At 46.7% G+C, this 18,872-nt stretch overlaps 1 protein-coding gene across 9 annotated transcripts in view; it reads right to left on the reverse strand.

Moving 5' to 3' along the window:
* meis2a (Meis homeobox 2a) overlaps nucleotides 1–18,872 on the reverse strand; it is a 229,812-nt gene that overhangs the window by 44,687 nt on the left and 166,253 nt on the right. For 8 of the 9 annotated variants that reach the window (XM_049596482.1, XM_049596479.1, XM_049596472.1 and 5 more), the window contains one exon: nucleotides 5,583–5,728. In XM_049596482.1, the coding sequence (XP_049452439.1) occupies nucleotides 5,583–5,728 (146 nt within the window). The remainder of the gene's footprint in view (nucleotides 1–5,582; nucleotides 5,729–18,872) is intronic. The other variant, XM_049596476.1, reaches the window with a different exon arrangement.

Genomic DNA, 18,872 nt, shown 5'->3' on the forward strand with positions numbered 1-18,872 from the left:
ATCTGGATTAGGGGGCAAAGTGTAAAGGTCTGATGTCGGAGCATGAAACGAATTAGGCCTTATTACATTCTAATGCAGCACTAAACCTCTGGAACGGCTACCCACTACGCCAAAGCACACTGTAAACAAGGCTCTCGACACACTAACACTGGGAAATTACCGCAAAGCTGCTCTGCAATGATATGGCAAAGTTGATGCAGCCTGTCGTATAATTATACAGCCTGTGAAAATTGGAAGTCACTGGATCCCCCGTCTAAACTTTCATTCTGTTTTCTGCCCCCTCTTTCTAAAAAAAACCAAAAACATCTTGTTGACAAGTAGGGGTAATTTGTTGACGACGAGGAAGGTGAGATTCTCGTGCGAAATAATGCATTTTTCAAATGTCTTCACTGGTTTGACAGTCTTTCTCTGTGAGGTCTGTCCATGCTGCGGTGGCCCCTCAGTGGTGGCCTAGCTGGGGGAAGAACAGATGGCAGGCTGAGGTGGCTTGTGTCTCTGTTTTCCAGGGTCGCTGAGCAGCCAACATTCGAACAGAGCGACTAGACAATAGCTCGGCACCAAACCTCAACCCCGAGCATCTCCTTCAGGACTCATTATCAATGACTTCAACGACTTAACATCGCCAAACTACCCTGTCATGTTGTCACCAACACCTGTTTTATAAACACACGCGCACAAAGCGACGGGCTGTTGTCACAAACGTAATGTGATGACTCTTTTTCCCTGCGTCTCTCGCTGATCGTCACACATTTGGGCGGCGGCAGTGAACCAAACTGTCGCCTGGGTTGCCACGGGTGACTGGAGAGCTGACTTTTGGGCTCCGAGGCAAACGAGCACATGACAGATTAGTGTGTGGGCCTCCTCCAGGCTTCCACCTCTGTGACCCTTAGGAGCCCCCTCTTTACCCCCTCCTCACCCTTGCTCTTACCTCCTAAACACCCCCCTCCTCTCCTGTTTCTGCTTTGTCTCCACCCTCTCTTCATCTAAACTCACACAACACACAAAAAAGGTGAAAAGCAAACAGATTTTTGATGTATATGACTGACACATAGTTGCTTCTGTATCATATTTATGGCTTTAAAAGTTAATTTAATCACACTAGATGTAAGTGAACTAACTGAGCATGATTTTGTTTTTGAATAAAGAACGAAACTGGGAAGACAGTGGGCACCAACAAATATGGAATAAACAGCTTTCAGCAGTCGAGTGTAAAAGGAGAAAGGGCTCGGGTATTTCAAACTGTTTGCAGATGTGTGTCTCCACCAGTTAAATGCTGCTTGTACTGGAACAACACACACGGATTAGAAGGACTAGAGGAGCTTAAACAAAAACTGGGGATCCTACAGAGCTGACTGTTTAGTCTACTCAAACAACATGCCCTCTCTTTTCGAAGGGATGGACTTGTACACTTGTTTATCGTATGGGACAAACATCCGTTGCCAGGGTTTGGCCCTGCCTGCGCCCATGTCTTGTGAATGACCCGAGCTGGCTCTTTTATGTGCGTCTATAAAGGGCGGTTGAGAGAGCGGCTAGGAGGGCTCGACCTGACGATGACACCCTGTCGTCATGGAGACTAATGCTATGTTGGGTTTAGGATTGGGGGGGTGGGGGGGTTTGCCAGTGTCACTAGTGTCTAATTATGTTTGCAGCACAATGCACTCATCTCCTGACAAAGTGTGATGTGTCCTCACTCTGTATTAACACAAAATCTTCTGAGCCCTGCTGTGTATAAAAACTGTTTCAATACTCACAGCATACAGGACAATGACATTGCACTAATATCTATTGGCACATAAGCATATCTCATCTGAACACACTTCTACTGCTCACAGTCCAAAGACTTTCCAAATGACCAAGGGATATATCACTTCCCTTTCAAAGTGCCCAGGGGACCAATACACCTGGCTTAGCAGCTTAACAGAATTTCCCCAAACACCCAGGCCAAAGGGTGGCCCAGCACAAAACCTGAGACGCTTGATGCTTGAGAGGGCTACCCTCCTTACTCATCTGACTGACCACTCTCCCCCTCTTCCCTCCGTTCCAGCGCACACATACACACACGTGTGCCAACTCTCAGCTGGCCCGCTCTGCTCCTGAGGTCCCCTATTTATTTTCATAGGTGTTTGAGGGTTTAAACTAGTCAAAAGACAAGGCCAGAGCCCAGAGTGGTATCTTTGTATCTGAGTGCTTCCTGTTTTCATTGCGAGGCCGACCCTTGTCTTTACAGGGGTGAGTAAGGGCTAGCGGGGGGCTAGCAGGGGGTGAGAGGGAAAGGAAGGCCAGGGGCGCCAAGGGGCTAATTGTAGATTTTAGAGTTTGCTTTGGCCGAAAAAAAAGGGCATCACCTTGTGCAACAACAGGACAAAACTCCCATCACTGCCACCCTCTCTTCTCACTTCTCTCCATCTATCTATCTACCTATCCTCCTGCATCACTCCTTCCTCTCCCGAAATTTGCAGTCCGTGCTTTTGAAGTGCAGTAGAACATTTTACCCCTAACAGAGAAGTTTACCTTTCTGATAACATAATCTCCCTGTAGTATTGAAAAGCTTATACCAACAGTCTGGGATTTTCCTTCCCCTAATGTGGCTGGAAGACATCCAGAAACTCTTGGGGTGGGAGGGGGGGTATTATAGAGAGGGAGAGAGAGTGGGAGGGAGGGTAGGAGGAGGGAGAGAAGAGACGGTCTGACCCTTTTCTGCCAGCTAACACCAGCTGATCTGTCCAGCCGTTTGCCAATTACATATGGGGCATTTCAGGTTGCCAGCTCACGTGCTCTGTAGTGCATGTACATATGGGCTCAACATAAAAGAGGTCAGGTTTAGCAGTAATTGTGGACTCTTCACATATTTTTTGAGATCTCTACGGCACCAAAAACTCCATTTTCCCCGCAGCTGGAATGTTGGCGCGGCAGGGTCGATGGTTACTTTCTATACGCGACTGTCCCGGAGAAAACCATCTTGTGATTTCTCCCAAGAGAGTGTGAGGTCAGACTGCAGCGAGGGAGGGTGGGAGGGGAGAGGGAGAGGGCAATTTTGTTATACTGAATCCAAAAGCCAACAGTTGTTACTATTGGCCTGTGTTGTTTTTCCGTGTGTGAGGGGGGGTCCTGTCCTTTTGAGCTTTTCAGAGGATGTGACAATAGCTGGATGTTGAGAACATATGTAGAGAGACCCCTGTGGCTCATAGAAGAGGAGCTCCATGCTGGCCCCGCAGTTTGAGGAAAATACAAGGCCGCTCCTTTCACTCCTCACCCCCTCAGTTAATGAATGCATGAATGGCAGAATGCCGCTATAGGCCATTCAGGGGCCAAAGTCCCCAAGAATTCACCCTTGCACAAACGCATCCAGCAATGGCAAATACATTTGCTTAACAAATTAAAAGAAAGGAGAATGGCTAATGGGTGTGTGTGTGTGTGTGTGTGTGTGTGAGGGAGAGTGAGTGAGAGTTTATGGGTGGGAGAATTGGATGGTGAGAAGGGGGATAATTCAATTAGTCCTCTTCCTCAGTAGAGAAATGAAGGAAGGTTAAAAGGGAGGGATTATTATTTGTACAAGACTGGCCAGGGCTTTGCACAAAAGAAACAAATAAAGATTGGAGAGAACATCTACAAGCAGGGGATGTGATAAAGGAGAGAGGGACAGAGAGAAAGAGGGCCTTGAAAGCTCTGCTCCGTCTGAATTAACCAGCTCTCTGAAAAATGCGCCTGTGCCCAACATCGGGCGGCCCCCACCCTCCTTCCCTTTCCACTCTTTCAATTCAATTTTAAAACAATTCTAAAGAAAATTGTTGGCGACTCTTCCAAAAGCTCTGTATGCGTCATTCTGTCTTTTTCTCTTTGCATCTTCTGCAGAAGGGGAGCACTGAGGCTGTGTGAGGCTCTTGCCAGGAAAGATGCCAAATCATGAGGAAATTTTTAGTCTTAACTCACACGAGGTGTGTTCATGCATTGTGCGCGTGTGTATATGCATGCATACGGTAAATCCCAATTCAATAAAACCACTGTTTGTCCCCTTCATACACAAACAAGACATCCAGCTCCAAGCTCAGGGGAGGAAAAAGGACCTAAAGCAAAAAGATTTCTCTCAAATAATTAAAAAAAAAGTTCATCCTCCCTCCCTTCCTCTCTCCCGCCCTCCTGCCCTCAGCCTCTGAATGAAGCCTGGTCTGTGCGGTTTGGTGAGAGGTCTCCAGTCAGGGAGCGATGGAGCTGTGAACAGCTGTGAAGTCATTTTGATAATGATGAGAATAATAAGCATGCAGACTGGCGTGGTGGAGCCGCTAAGGCCTGCGAGGCTCAGGGCTTTGCTGTTGCAGCTTCACTGCTCCTGAATAGATAAAAGTGATTAAAGCACTCCTGATTATCCCTGACCAATATGTAATGGATTTACAGCCCTTTCAATTAGGCCGTATTTGCTGGCCACACATTACTTGGGGTTTTGGTTAGGTAATCAGGGTACAGGGGGCTTTGGGCAGGGGGCTGGGCACTGGTAAGGAGAGGAGGGGTACAGGGTGCACAGGGGCCACCTGACCCTCTTAAATGTGTGGATGATCCCTAAGTCTCTTCTACTTTCTCTCTATCTCTTCTTTTACTTCTCCCTCCCCCCCCCGCATTGTCCCTTTGCTCTGGGACAGGGAGCCACGTGCTCAGAGAGCAGCTTATGTGTCCTGGCGTGGCCACCTCCTCCTGAAATCTGACCTGTGTTGCAAAATCAATACAGCCTGATGTTCTGATAATGTCCTGACATTAGCAAGGGTGGTGGGACATGTGGTCTGTCCCCTTATACATGACACACTCCGCACAGACAGAAAAGCAGACTGACACACACACACAGAAAGCAGCTACGCAAAGGAGTGTTTCATCATATTTTACCAAGTATGTTTGAATTACTGTGGCATTTGAATATTTAATCCAAGCCATGTAGCATCACTGTGTGTAGTGAAGTGCATGAGCCAGTGTCAGAGCTGTCTGACTGAACTGTTTGGCAAACAAACAATTTCCTCTCAGCTATGGAGGAGAAATATATTAGCATCTCAACCTCAAACATAAGCGAGAATGTCACCAAGTCAACCGGATTATAAAATGTGAAACTGATCAAGAGGTGAATAGATTCAGTCGAAAAAATGCATTTTGAAAGACATGATATAGCTGTCAGCCTGGAAATGTGCACCCATAACCATGTATACACCTACACAGGAGTTACTGTGACACAAACAAAAATATGTCACACACACCTTTACACTCACAATCACTGCTTTTAATCTGCAGCAGAAAAACACTCCTCTTCAGGCCAGACAAACAGCGCATCTCACATTGGAATAAATGTCATGGAGTGTTGGGCCGTCTCCCCTCTTACTCAGAGTGTGCTGAGCAGAGTAAACAGTCCAAACTGATTAGATTGACCTGGTCACTGCGTCCGTCTGACAGGTGGCCGACAGGTGAGCATCACAGCGCTGCTGTCACTCACTCCCTCACTTCCTCGGTAACGACTGTGTGACAGCTGTGTGTCTGTGTGTGTCTGAATGTGTGTTCTACTGGGGTTGTTTTCATACATGTGTATCTCCAGAAAAAGTCCTGCTTACCGTGAGATGCTGGAACAGCCACGCCCTCATGATGTTAGTGGCCACCTTGGGGAAAATGCCACGCTTTTTCTGCCTCTTCTTATCCTTGTCCGGATCATCGTCATCCCCTGTGCCAGGCGATGCAACACTGTTGTCTAAGCCATCTCCTGGACGGAAACCAAACCCAGGGTTAAATAACATCCCCGACAACACCACTGACTCAGAATACTATCAAAAAAAAAAAAAAAAAAAATCCTAAATCTGAAAAAACTCTCAGAGCTGAAACAGAAGTACAGGCAGTCAAAGCTGAATTTAAGGCTCATGAAAAATGGATAAACGGACAAATACCACAGATATGAAAGAATCCACAAGCACTGTGCTGAGGCCTAGAGAATCGCCGCGGCAAAGCTAGTGTTGTGTAGCGGAGATATGGAGGTGGGGGGGATTTAGATGGCCTTAGACCAAGTCCTGTACAGCGAGTGAGGGGTTTACACAGAGGCCTAGCTGAGTTGTTCTATACCCCAGAGCACGGGAGAGGGGAATAGGGGTTAATGACTCTAATGTTATGGTTGGACGCTGAAACACTAGGTTCCTCATTCCACTTCTACAGTAGGAGGAGAAGGAGGAGGAGGAAGGAAAAAATGGAGCGCGATGACAAAAAAAAAAAATGGACAAGGAGCCTTCAAGTACAGTAGAGCCTCGGACTCATGTCATTAATTCAATTAAATTTGCATGCTTGACATAATGTAGAGCTTTTTTTCTTCATCTTTTGAAGAGAGCCAAAGGGGACAGGAAGGAGTTATGCAGACATGTACAGTACATTCATGCATTCACATTGCGTGCGCAGACGCACACTCGCACACAAACAAAACTCAAAGGAGTTGATAATTCACGGCATCCAGTTGAGACGTAGGGATGTGATTTGGGGTGGTTCATTGTTGCACTTCGATGCACATAATGGACTCGTCTGCCTCCCCCCACCACCCCACCCCAAGCCCCGACTCTCTCAGTCCTCCTCTCCCACTCGCTTCCCTTGCAGCAACCTCCCCCTCCCCTCCCCATTCCGCCACGAGATTAGCATGACAGGCCAGCGGCGGCTTCGCCTGCATTAATGTCCATCAGCGTTTGATTTCAAGAGGAAAAACATGCACATAACCCAGGCACGATTTCTCCTTTAAATCGAAGTTTCCATCTTTGTCCCGTGCCTTTTTCTTGTTCCTCTTCCCCGGCATTAATTGTGCATTAGCAAAAATGATTTACTTTTAACAGTCATAGTTATTTTTTCTTGCCCCCGGGCACAAATGCCTTGAAAGCCTTCCTTGAGGGCATCTAAATTATGTATCTGAAAAACTCCTCCACTAAGGCAGAGAAGGACCCTGACGTTCTCAAAATTCAGACTCGCATGTCCTCCTGTTTTTGGGGAGGCATCAATCACAGCCACCTATACAAGCCTTAATCTCGCATAAATATTTGAACTAATAACATTAAAAAGGGGGAAAGAAAAAGGATCCGACTGGTGGCGTAATCAAATGCAAAATAAATGAAGAATACAAGGACAGCAGGGGCCCTTACTTCTGACTACTTTCCCCACTTTCTTTTTCCTCCCCCCCTTGTTTTTCCCCCTCTCTTTTTTCTCCTCTCTCTCCCTCTCTGTCTTTCTTTTCTTTCTGTGCACAGTGTTTTCCTTCCACATCATTAGCGCAGAGCCACACGAAAGAGGAAAACAGAGAAGTGCCGACTTTGCGCTCCCTGTGTGAAGTTAAAGAAGCAACAGCCCCTCTGAAGGACATATGGGAATGGGGACATAGGGGTGTTGTAATTGTAGAATGGGCATTCATTAGTGGCAAATGCCGTAAATCCCAGGCTAAGTACGAATCCTTGTTCAGGAAAGCCTAAAACAATAAACTTTGGTCTGGCCATAGCCCTACCCTGACTGTGAGGGGCTTCCTGAGAAATGCGACCCAGACGGAAGTCAAGTCTAACTCCCCCAGTTTGCTTCCAAACTTCAATAACAACAACTAGTGAGCTGTGAATTTTAACCACCCTCCCCTTGTTTCTCTGCTTTTGAGCTCCACTGAATAATGTTGATACACAGTTTGGCTGTTTGTTTGTGTGCCGCTAGGTTTTGTGTTGATTTTCGAGCTAGTCTCCAAATCCCTCTCCTGCTGTGAGCAGTCAGGCTCATCCAATGGAACCACACAGTGGCCAAAAGGCTGGCAGATTAATTTTATTGACGTTTCCATTTTCACTGCAATGCGATAGCCTCCCCCCTGGCCAGGGCCAGAGCGACCCGTGCGTATTTACAGACTGACCTGTCACTTCATTACCCAGCATGCTCGCTGCCTCCTGCCCTAGCCCGCGAGGGTGAAACCAGACTCCAAGGCTTTCAGCTCCTCTCTCTGCCTCTGTCTTTCCCTCACATGCACATGGATACTGTCATGTGTGCACGGATCGGACATGTTCACGTTCTGTGTTCTGTATTAATAGCTGTTGTGAACTTTAAATACACAAGCAGGAATATTTGTATTGCTAATTTGAGAATATGAGGAAAATCAAGTGTGGACAGAAGGTGAAAAGAAACAAAGAGGAGGAACAAGGAGAAGCAGGGGGAAGAAAAGAAGGAGTAGAAAAAGAATAAAGAAGACCCAACTTGCACAACCTCATTACATCTAAAGGAGAGCTGGTGCTTTGCATCCACCCCCACTCCTTTCTTATGAGCGAGAGAAGGAACGCTGCAGGGCAAATTGTCCCAAACGCTAATGGCTTCTGACTGTTCCCTGGCAACTCTGCCATTCTAACCTGTGTGGATGTGCACTCTGAAAAAAATGAGGGAAGGGAAAGGAGAAAAAAAAAAAGTGCAGGGCAGAGCAGGGGGAAGCGTCCCATCATCTGGCCATGTGACACAGATGGGGGTTGGCTATTAGGAGGCAGCCGAAAGGCCTAGGGGAGCCGAGGTGCTGGAGTGTAGCCCCAGGCACTTTTGGAAAAGCAGCGCCCTTGGAGACGGCAAAAAAGACAGCCCCCCTCTTCCTCCTCCTCCTCTCTCCCACTCTCTCCCCAGTCTCTGTCTGTCTTCCCTCACTCCTTCCTCTCCTTTCCTCTTCTCTCACCCACTCTCTATCAATATCTTGACCTAAAGTGCTCGCTAAGAAAGTTTGTGCCTATTTCCATGTGCACAGAAACCGGGAAGGTGTAATCAGGCGAGATGGAAGACAATGACCAGACGCAATGAGGGCGAGCGAGTGAATGAAAACACCAGCAAACAAACAAGCACCAAGTCCAAGAGCACATTACGCTCACATACATTCCCTCTCTCATCACCAGTGGGTGGTTATTAAAAATGCATTCAGATATATCTCCCTGTGAGTAAATTGGTCTCAGGGCTGAGCTCATTAACGGGTTGGGAAAGGACTGTAAACACACTGCAACTCTGCTTATCTAATGTTGGCACATTCAGGGTCGCTTCAGGATTCAGTGCACAAAGAACTGCTTTAGCACAGAGTGTCCTACAGTGTCTGCGGAGAGTTAAGGGGAATTCAGGGGAGTCCTAATGACTCCAGAGATCATGCTTCATGTCTAGGAGGCACCCTGCCCCTCGGGGAGCCGCTGAGGTCTAGCATTATGGATATGGCCGCGAGAAACACACATTGCAGCTCTATCAGTACGCCCTCCCCTTTGCTGCTCCACCATTCCGACATACCCGTGCATGAATGAATAATGGCTTGTCAATAGTTGGAAAACATTCAAACCCAGTCATGGTTAGTTATCAAATAACACTCGAGACTTATTGGTCCCTGTACTATTAATACACCTACTGAAAAGCCTGCAGACAAGCTTTAGATGTTGTGTGTGTATTATTCTAAAGGCTGCGCAGTGATTTTGCACTGGGAGGCCCCGGCATTTGTTTCAGGGTAATGAAGCAAGAGTGTAGAGGCAGTGGCTTATGGAAGCTGTGGTTAAAGTGACTAATTACAACAGACCCCCCACACCCCCTGTCAGCCCAAACTAGTCAGGCATGTTCACCCAAGCTCGCCCAAATGAGGAGAAGAGGGGAAACTCACGAGCGGTGTTAGAAGAAAAGAGGAGTAGACGGGGAACAGAAGCTAAGAGGTTTGTTGTAGCAGGAGGCTCCTTTGGCCTTCTCTACCTTAGCACGCCATAGTGACCCCCCTCCCCACAAGCCTCCCTCCAACACCCTCCTATTACACCACCTCTAGCCCTGCAGGCTTGGCCGCAGAGAATGAAGAGAAAAGAAGAGGGGGATTTAGAGCCTCCCTTTTCCCTCTTTTTCTCCTCAACTTTTCAGCCAACATAAGCGGCGTTTAGCACATTCAGTCCCCCCCAAATGGCAGCGAATGAGAGAAGCAGTGGGGGCTCCTCTTTTGTCCGTCTGGTTACCCCTTTTATTTACTCTGGATTTACGAAGGGGTCTTTGCCGGCTCTGGGACCACATGCTCTTGACGCACACACAACCTCCCTCACATACACACATACACAAACACGTAGAGGCTCTATTCACACTAGCGGAATGGCCGGCCCTCTTGTTACTCTGCGCCGACTGGGGATTACGGATCCGCCAGCTACAGCCGCATGCTAGCAATATGCTTTGCACTCACGCAACATACGACGCAGACAAGTGCTAACGAGTAGAACATAATCCCTTTAATGATAAAACACACACTCGAGCGTCCAATTTCTAACAGCGAGTAACCCATCAGTGTGTTTGTGTGTCCTTGTGTGACCACACACCATATGGTTTACTGTGCTCATTCAGATCCATACAGTAGATGAGGGCTCTAAACGGAACTGTTTTAGTGTGGCTGCACCACTGCAGTCAGTGTTTTACGCTGATTATTTCCTGATCTGTGCTTAAACAAGCAGCAGCCCCTTGCACTGGACCATAAAACAACAGCTTAGTAAACAGCAAGCATGCTGACAAATTGGTAGCGCTCAGGCCGGAGTCATTAACAGCCCTAAAACCTGTCAGAGCAATTACAACAAACTCTCTCCTTCAGCAAGTCCCCCTGCCAAACTCAGATGTCACTACCCGCCTCCTCTTTACCGCCCCCTGTTACCACCAGGACACCGGCTAAAGGTGAAGGAGAGACGGCTGCCACATTTCCCTCTCTCCTCCAATGGCCATGACACCCGAGAGAAACGAGGACAAACCTCCATCTCAAACACAGCTGTATCTGCATCCTGAGTGCAACGACTGAGTGGTTCCTTTTGCATGAGAAGTAATGTGTAGTTGTCTCCCCCCAAAAACACATCATTAAGTGTTCCCTTAAATGAAGTGGAATAAGAGCTTCTAATTAGATGGGGTTTTTTTCTACGTGTGGGGAAGCGAGGCAGTCAGGCAGTAAGAAAGGCAGGGAGGGAAGGAAAGAGGGAAGCTGTGGTGGTGGTGGTGGTGGGGTAGTTGCTCAACAACTCCTGTACCTCCCCTCCCTTCTCCGCCCCTTCTCTAAGCCCCCTAACCCTGCCATCAGGCAGATATCTCTCTGTCATCCCTGGAATGCTGGAGATAACTATCGCCTCTCCACCGATACAAGGCCTCTCTCCTCTCACAGGCACAGCGTTGACCCCACCGTGCACATCCCTACCATGGAGGGCGAGGTTGAAGTGGAGGCAGCAGAGAGAAAGAGAGGGGAGGGGTGAGGGTTGGGGGGTTGGAGGTAAAACTTGTTTTTTAACAGCCAGTTAGGCTATTTTACCTTTTAACCCAAAATAAGGGCTGGAGCAAAGCCACCCTCCCCTTTCAGCTTCTCCCCTGGAGCCAAAGAAGAGTAGTTCGTCCAGAAGAGAGAGGGAGGAAGGGGGGCACGCTGCCTGGTTACTGCCTTTTCTCCAGAGTCACTGCCTAGAACTCTCTTGATCTTTTCATAAGATTATCATCTGCCAAACCCCTAAAATTTAAAAAAAGTATGGACATTATCCAAGGCTTTATACTCAACTTATTATCGGTGTGATTAACCTTTTACCTGCAACAACTATTTTCTTATTACATCATAAATTAGGACTTTGAGGGCTGCACAATGACTGCGTATACCTCCTGGGATTTTGATTTAATTTTGTTCAATGTATGTGTATATGAACACACAGAAAAGTGCTACTTCTCACACAGATGTGGAGTGTGTATAAAAGGATGCATGTCAGCTGAGACAAGACTCTGCCATCTAAAGGGGGCTTTATTTGAGGAGGGGAAAAAAGACCCAAAGAAAAGAGATGGAATAAAGATGTATAAAAGAAAGGAGGCAGGCTGTTGCAGATGTCAGGACCCAATTTGCATGAATGGCAAAGGGCTAAATTGCAGGGGATGGGGGAGCTACCCTCCACCCCCTCACCCCGCTCTTTTTTGGGGGAACTAAAAGGGAGCTGTGATGCCCATGACTGCTCCTCACTCAGCAGACAGGGATCAGTGGCTAATGAAGGGCTTTGGGTCTCCACCAGACATTTCACACTCTCTGCCTCCCTGACAACTCCACCCCGCTTCCCTCTGCACTCCGACATTGCCGCCGCTCTTCCCTTAAATTCCAAATCGAATGGGGCTAATTGGTCTCACAGGTAATGGCGGTTCAGCCCTTGTTTCCTGATAAACAAATGTACAAACCTGCCGATGCACCTGTCCAAACCTTGTTTCTATCTACCCAGACTTTGTCCTCTTTCTTCCCTCTTTCACTAATTACAATTGCACATATTGACTCTACTCCCTCTATAATTCACAATTGTTGCAAAGGAAAAACCAGGCTCGGGTGCCCGCAGAGAAGCATACCTAAATCCTAAGGTTTGATGCAGCATTAAATATTAAAGAATAGGTATTTCCCAAAAGCAAGCAGGGCTATGTTGAATTGAAACAAAGCATGATCATTAGTAAAACAAGCTGCTTCCACACTTTTTTTTGCTTTGTAAAAAATGACAAAGTTGCTCTACTTTGGAATGATAATGTGGCAAACGCGGGGAATAAAGAGACGAGCCGGAGCAAAAGAAAACAGAGAGATGGAGAGCACATGAATGCATCATATGGATTCATCTGCTAGTGGAGAAATGGCTTTACAATCCCCGCTAGGAACTATTGCATATCAAAGTCTTCTACCTAAACCACCAGAAAGAGCAGCTCTGCGCTGGTTGCCAGTTTTAACAGAGTGTGGTTTTGTGATTCAGAACAGCTTACGCTGTTTGAGGCAATGTATGACAACAGCATCAGCGGTGATTCTCTACCCTCAATTACAATTTGAAACCAAACAAACAGACTCCCTGTTTTGATACTGAGAACGGAGGACGACTTGGGTTTATTGCAGACATCTTCACCACACCTGATGGACAGTGGCATCAAAGTAGAGTTTAGCAGAGATGGGGGTTTCTACACAGAGCCGAGGGGGGCGGGGGGTTGGTAGAGCAAATGGATTAAAAGGTTTATAAATCAACAAGTCAACCATCAGATTGTAGCCTCTGCTCAGCAGCCCTCTCATCAGCCAAATGCCATGAAGTTTTTTTTTTTTCTCCTCGCTCTCTCTCTTTTTTTTTTTCACACAAATGTCCTGGAGGCAGGGAACAAAGCGAGCAGAACTGATTACTGCGCTGCTGCCCCGCTCCGCCAGTCTAAACTCTGTTTGGCTTCCTAATGAGCTCACTAAAAACCCAATTCATCACCCATAACCCCTTCTCAACCTGCCTTGAAATCCCCCATTATGGGGGAGTCAAGGACAGTCCGTTTACAGGCTTTGGGCTGGGGTCAAGAGCTGGATGGCAGCGGTCGTGGCAACAGCACGGCCAAGGTTATAGTGACACAAGGGATACTTCCTATGTGGCTCGTCTCTCCCTCTTTGTATCTAAATGTGTTTACCATACGCCGTTCATTTCCTTCCAACCAATCTTCCCTTTTGATTGTCACACTTCATCGAGTTTATACACAAAAATATATTTATTTCCACTATTTGAGCATTGTGGTTTATTCTATTTAGCCGCACACCAACCTCCCCCCCATCCCTTCTCTTTGCACAGCACCAGCGGTGTCCCAGCCTGAGCGGAGGAATGTCCGGCTTGATGGCTGCAGCAGCGGGAATGTCCCGTTCCAGTCAGCGTTCGCACCAGAGATTTCAAGTTTAATACCCCTTCGTCCCGTCCCCGCAAAGACAGGAATTCGGTGGGAAGGGAATGTAGCGGAGCGGGATGAGGGGGGGTTGAGGGAGCAGAATACAGTTGGTTTATTAAGGAAGGGGCAAAGGAAGAGGGGAAAGTGTAAAGGGAATATTGTCAGTAGATGACAAACAGCTGAGGAGGTAGGAAATGGAATGAAGAAGAAAAAGAAGAGAAGAAAAATATCTTGATGAGGAGGTAGAGGGTGTTGGTTGGAAGGGGTGGGGGTCTGAAACGGAGAGTAGAGGAGGAGGAGGACGGTGGAGGGTTGGGGTAAACTCCCACAGTTCCTCATTACATGGAGCTGAAATGATCCTCCTGACACCTGAGCTGTAACCAAGAGATTACAGAATTGATGAATCCTTGGTTTAAAATGCAGCTGTTTTATTCTGCTTTAGTAATTAATTCTTTTTCCGATAGTGTATTGATTAAGCGTAGCCCCTGATAAAGTTCAAACTGAGAGAGAGATCCCTGCGGGGCTTCGGCTTGGCCTGCTCTGGAGAGTCAATGAAAACTTCCTCCCCTCCACCTGCATCTCTCTCTCTCTGTCAGCGCAGTTTACCCTCATAAATTAGTCAGATCTGTGAGGAGTGAGGATCTGGCTTCGCTGATCCTTGCTTTGTCTGCCCTCTTGCTGATACAGCTATCAGTTATTTTTATATTATCACACCTACACAAATGCAGATGCCCTTATTGACTTATTGTAGCCAATGTAACACAACGCACCAAAACATTCATCTGTGGACCTTTTTTTTTTTTTTTTTGCTGGCATACTGACTGAAACACTACATGTGCAGCTCTTTCACCTCGCAGCTGATTCCTTCGCTTCCCTCTCCCTCCTCCCTCGCTCTCGCTCTCACCCTAACAGGGAATCATGGCATACACAAGCGAGAGCGTCTCCTTTCACAAAACTACTCTTTCATTCTTTTTATCGCTGCGTTTTTCCATACAGCTGTGAGTGAGTGAGTCTGATCAACAGAGGGTAGAGCGTGCCTCTCCGGGGAGCCAACTAGCAGAGAAATCAGATACAGCTTTACAAGAGAGTCAGACGCTCATGTCTTGTCAAGACCCCTCACCTACCGGCTCCTTTACAAGTCAATAACCAGGGCCCAGTGTCCTCCACTGGGCCTTGGCACACATTCACCTCTTTCTATAGGAAGCAGAGGCAGGGAGGGCGGGAGGGGGGCCACAGCTCTGGATTCCATGGTGTAACCCTTGATGCTACATTATACTGTGCAGTAATATGGAAATAATGTGTTTCTGCTATGCATAGGCGTAGATTTCAGGAGGGATGAAGGGGTCATGCGCCCGTCAACATTTAGAACATATGCATTTGCCCCCTTGAAAGACATTTCCACCATGAATTGATGCAGAAAAGGCAAAAAAATCATGCAGAAAATGTGCTCAAAATCTACACTCCTGCTGCCATGAACATGCTCCTACAACATAAGGAAATATATTTCCTTTCTGCGATGGGACAACATATTCAACCCCCAATATCCAACATGGGCTCCTATGACAGTTCTGTAATACATAGTGACAAATGATTGGTGACCCCACGAGGACAGAAGCGCCAGTTAAAAGCCTTTTTTCAATATTAAGAACTAATGAAAGAGTGAATGAATTATGAAGGGAGAAGGGAAAAATATAATTAGAAGGTGGAAGTAGTGCTTAATACATTTACTGGAGACTATTTCCTTTCGTTAATGGGGCGGCAGCATGCGGGGAGAGGGTTTTGACGAGGCTAGTATTGACTGTCCGCCCCTGCTCCTTAAGGTAAATCCAGCAGGTCATTTCATTAAGGCCCAATTCCATGGCACTAATTTTGATTTTAGGGGCTTGACAGCTGTTGGCAGTGGAAATTGCTATGGCAGGAAAAGTGAGAGAGGAGCCTATTACCGTGGTGAAAAAAAAAATACAAATTGCAAAGCCTTGGTTCAAATTACTGCCACTCTGCCATCCAAAATTCGTATTTTGTCATGTTCCTGGACCTCACCTTTCGATTAGATGCATGAAAATGGGGGAGTAGGAATGGGCGGCAATCTATTTTGGGATAAGGGTACGAGTTGACAAATGCAGAGAAACAAATGCATGGGAGGATAATGCACAGTAATTCTATACTAAGTGACCCAAAAAAACTTCTACGCTGCAAAGAAATGCAATACAGCAGCTTTGCAGTAATACTTACTTACCCTATACCCTTACTTTTTTGGGGGTTTATGGTGCATTGCAGCTGCACTTTGCACCAAAAACCGCCTCAGAAATTACCAAATGTTTAACTTCTGCAATGCATATGCAGCTTTTTTGTTTGTTTTTCACTATCTAAATGAGACATTATCGGCCCTTCCTTATATAATATCGCCACTGTAAACTGGTCTGGCAGTGAGATGGACCTGACTCACAATGCACGCTCCCAATTGCCTCGCCCTGCAAGTTAATATGCAGCATTAAAGTTCCAGAAGAAAAAGAAAAAAAAAAAAACGCTGTTCCTCTGATGCTATTAATTAGTAGTGCTCTATAGCTCTCAGCTTTTTGAAGCTCTCCATCTCCTTTTGTTTCACCCTCTCTTTTCTTTCCTTTTTTTTTTTTGCACGGCCCTTCGTTATTGACTTTTCAATTTTCCCCTCACATCCACCCCCTGCACTAGCCGTAGCAACAGTGCTTCTGCAGCGGTGCCCAGCCCCAACAATACCCCCAAGCCCACTCTCCGAGACGCTGGCTGGGGAGCCCGGAGAGCTGGGCCAGCCCTACAGCTCCCACCAGCCCACCACTCGCTCCCCACGAGACCTAAATCAAAGAGAGAGGCCCTTAAAATATAACCATGGGTATAATGAGGGTGCTCCAAAGAACAATAAGCATATACACCAAAGGAGAAAGGAGAGTAGGAGTACAAAAGAAAAAGAGCGAAAACTATAGGAATGTTGGGCTGAAAGTGTTCTTGAGGAGTGAACAACAGAGGGCGGATGAGAGGAGAAAGAAAAACTAGAATGATACTGTGCTTTGGGAGAGAGGGCAAAGGGCCACAGCCAGTGGTGATGGTAGCCGGGGCCACGCATCTATCCGACCACGTATCTGAACCCAAAACAACAAGGGGGTCTGCCGCATGCCTCTGGAGCCGAAGGGAGCCAAAGGGAGCACGACTAATTTCTGCACAACAATAGGCCTGGATGGGCGCCCACACAATGGCAGGTGCTTTGAATAGCAGCAGGGCCCTTGCAGCAGGGATCTTCTCCTCTCTCACTCTGAGGGCTCGGGCTCTGGCTTGTGTAACCTTTCATTTTCAACTGGGCTTCCTTTTGACTCATAAAGGATGAAAATGATCTCATGGGGGAGGGTGGAGGGGGGCAAAGGAGTGAGAGACAGCCAGGCCTGTGAGGCACAATTCAGATCAAGTCTGTCTGTGTTTTCTGTGCATGTTATCTCCCTTTCTCTCCCTCTATTGCTTTCCCTTCCCTCTCTCTCCCTCTTTATATTTACAGTATCTCTCTATTTTGCTTCCCTCACTCCAACTCCTCTTTTTTTCACCACCTAATTCTCATTTTTTTTCTTTCTTCCATCGACTGTTAGTCTGTTGTGTTGTTATTTTCTTGTGTTTGTTGTGCTGCTGTTGGGCTGTCCTGTAGGCCATGATGCAGTGGTAAAGGCAGTTTTCCCCCCACCTTAAGAGCATTCTTTCCGGGGTCACAAGGTCAGGCTTCACAGATGTCTCCTGCAGACACTCAGTTGTCTAAGGACTGCATCCCTGGGAGTAAGCATTCGTACTAAACAATGCAGCTTTTGCCCCCCCCTTTACTTTGGAAAGTGTTAAATGTTTTTTCTTTTTCTGTCTCGCTTTTTTTTCTCTACCTATTGTTTTATTTTTGAATGAAGCGACGGAGCGAGTGCAATTTTTTCCTAGGTGGAGTTTTTTTTTGGTGTTTAGATAATGAAAGAAAGCACTGGTTATCACAAGATAGTGGTGTTTTCAGGCTGCTTTCATTCTTTTAAACATTCCCCGTCTCCCTAAGTTTCCTGCAATTGTTCTAATGGGGCCTTAGTCATCCTTGCCTGGTGGCGGAGGGAAAGATGCTTTTAAAGGTCTTTTTCTTCTCTCAGTGTGTGTGTTGCCAGGAGAGGAAAAATGAAAACATGTAGTAACTGTCCTGAAATCCACACTGAGAGACAGATACAAGAAGCCCTTGAGTAAGCAGGGCAGAAGCCAAACAAAGAGCAACCCTAAATGAACAGAAAGACAATATTTGAACTAGAACATCTCTGCGTAGCCTCAATCTCAACAAAAATTGTATAGAGGAGAATTCCTGTGCCAAATGGCTTTCATTAAAGGGAAATCAGCTTCTGCTTTTTTTAGGGGGCGGAGCGTGACACTGGTAAAAGAGAGGAGATTGCAGCATTTAACATGCAAGTTCTGCCTCAGAACATGAAAAAGTGTGTAATTGGAACAACATTTTTTAAAAAAATCCAGGCACTGAGCTATCCCTGAATATCTTACTCCTTTTCATCTCGCTTTCCCTTGTTCCTTTTTCTCTTCCCTTTCGTTTGATATGGTGTTCTTGCTTCCCCCTCCAAACATCTTCTCTGTATTCTGCAAATTGATAACCCTCTAAATGAATTATGGTAAATGCATAATGAAGGTTTTCTCAGCTTCAGCCCTGCAGCCAGCCAGGATGGAGCATCTCGTTTGGCATGTTTGATTCGTTTTGTTGCGCATTTAGCCCCAGTGTTCCTTCAGAGTGCTCACTGCTTGGGGCATGTAAATAAGAAATTATCCTTGCTGACTAACATGGCTAATACCTCCTCTGGGGTAATCAAAAATTATTAGACGCTCGCTTCCAATAAACATTAGGGCTCATGGCACTAACCACTGTCAAATCGCTCACCTCCGCCTGCTCCCCAATAGCCATAAAATGGGTGAACAAAAGTGATCAGGTGTGGAAAAAGCACTCTGGCTACGTGGAAACTGAGAGACCGCGGGACTGCTATTATGCCTAAAAAAGCAGCCCTTGGCTTTAAGAGTCATTAAAGCATGTACTAGAGTGGGAATCAGACTAGAAAATGAGCTTATCTTGCATAATGCCCTCAAAAGCTTTGCATAAACGTGAAAGATGTGCGCGTGAAAATCAGCGGCAGAGAGGAAGAACTCGGATTGTAACACACTTCCTTTATCATCCTCCCACT

This window comes from Epinephelus fuscoguttatus, linkage group LG14 (assembly GCF_011397635.1).
Source record: "Epinephelus fuscoguttatus linkage group LG14, E.fuscoguttatus.final_Chr_v1".
Classification (NCBI taxonomy): Eukaryota; Metazoa; Chordata; class Actinopteri; order Perciformes; family Serranidae; genus Epinephelus; species Epinephelus fuscoguttatus.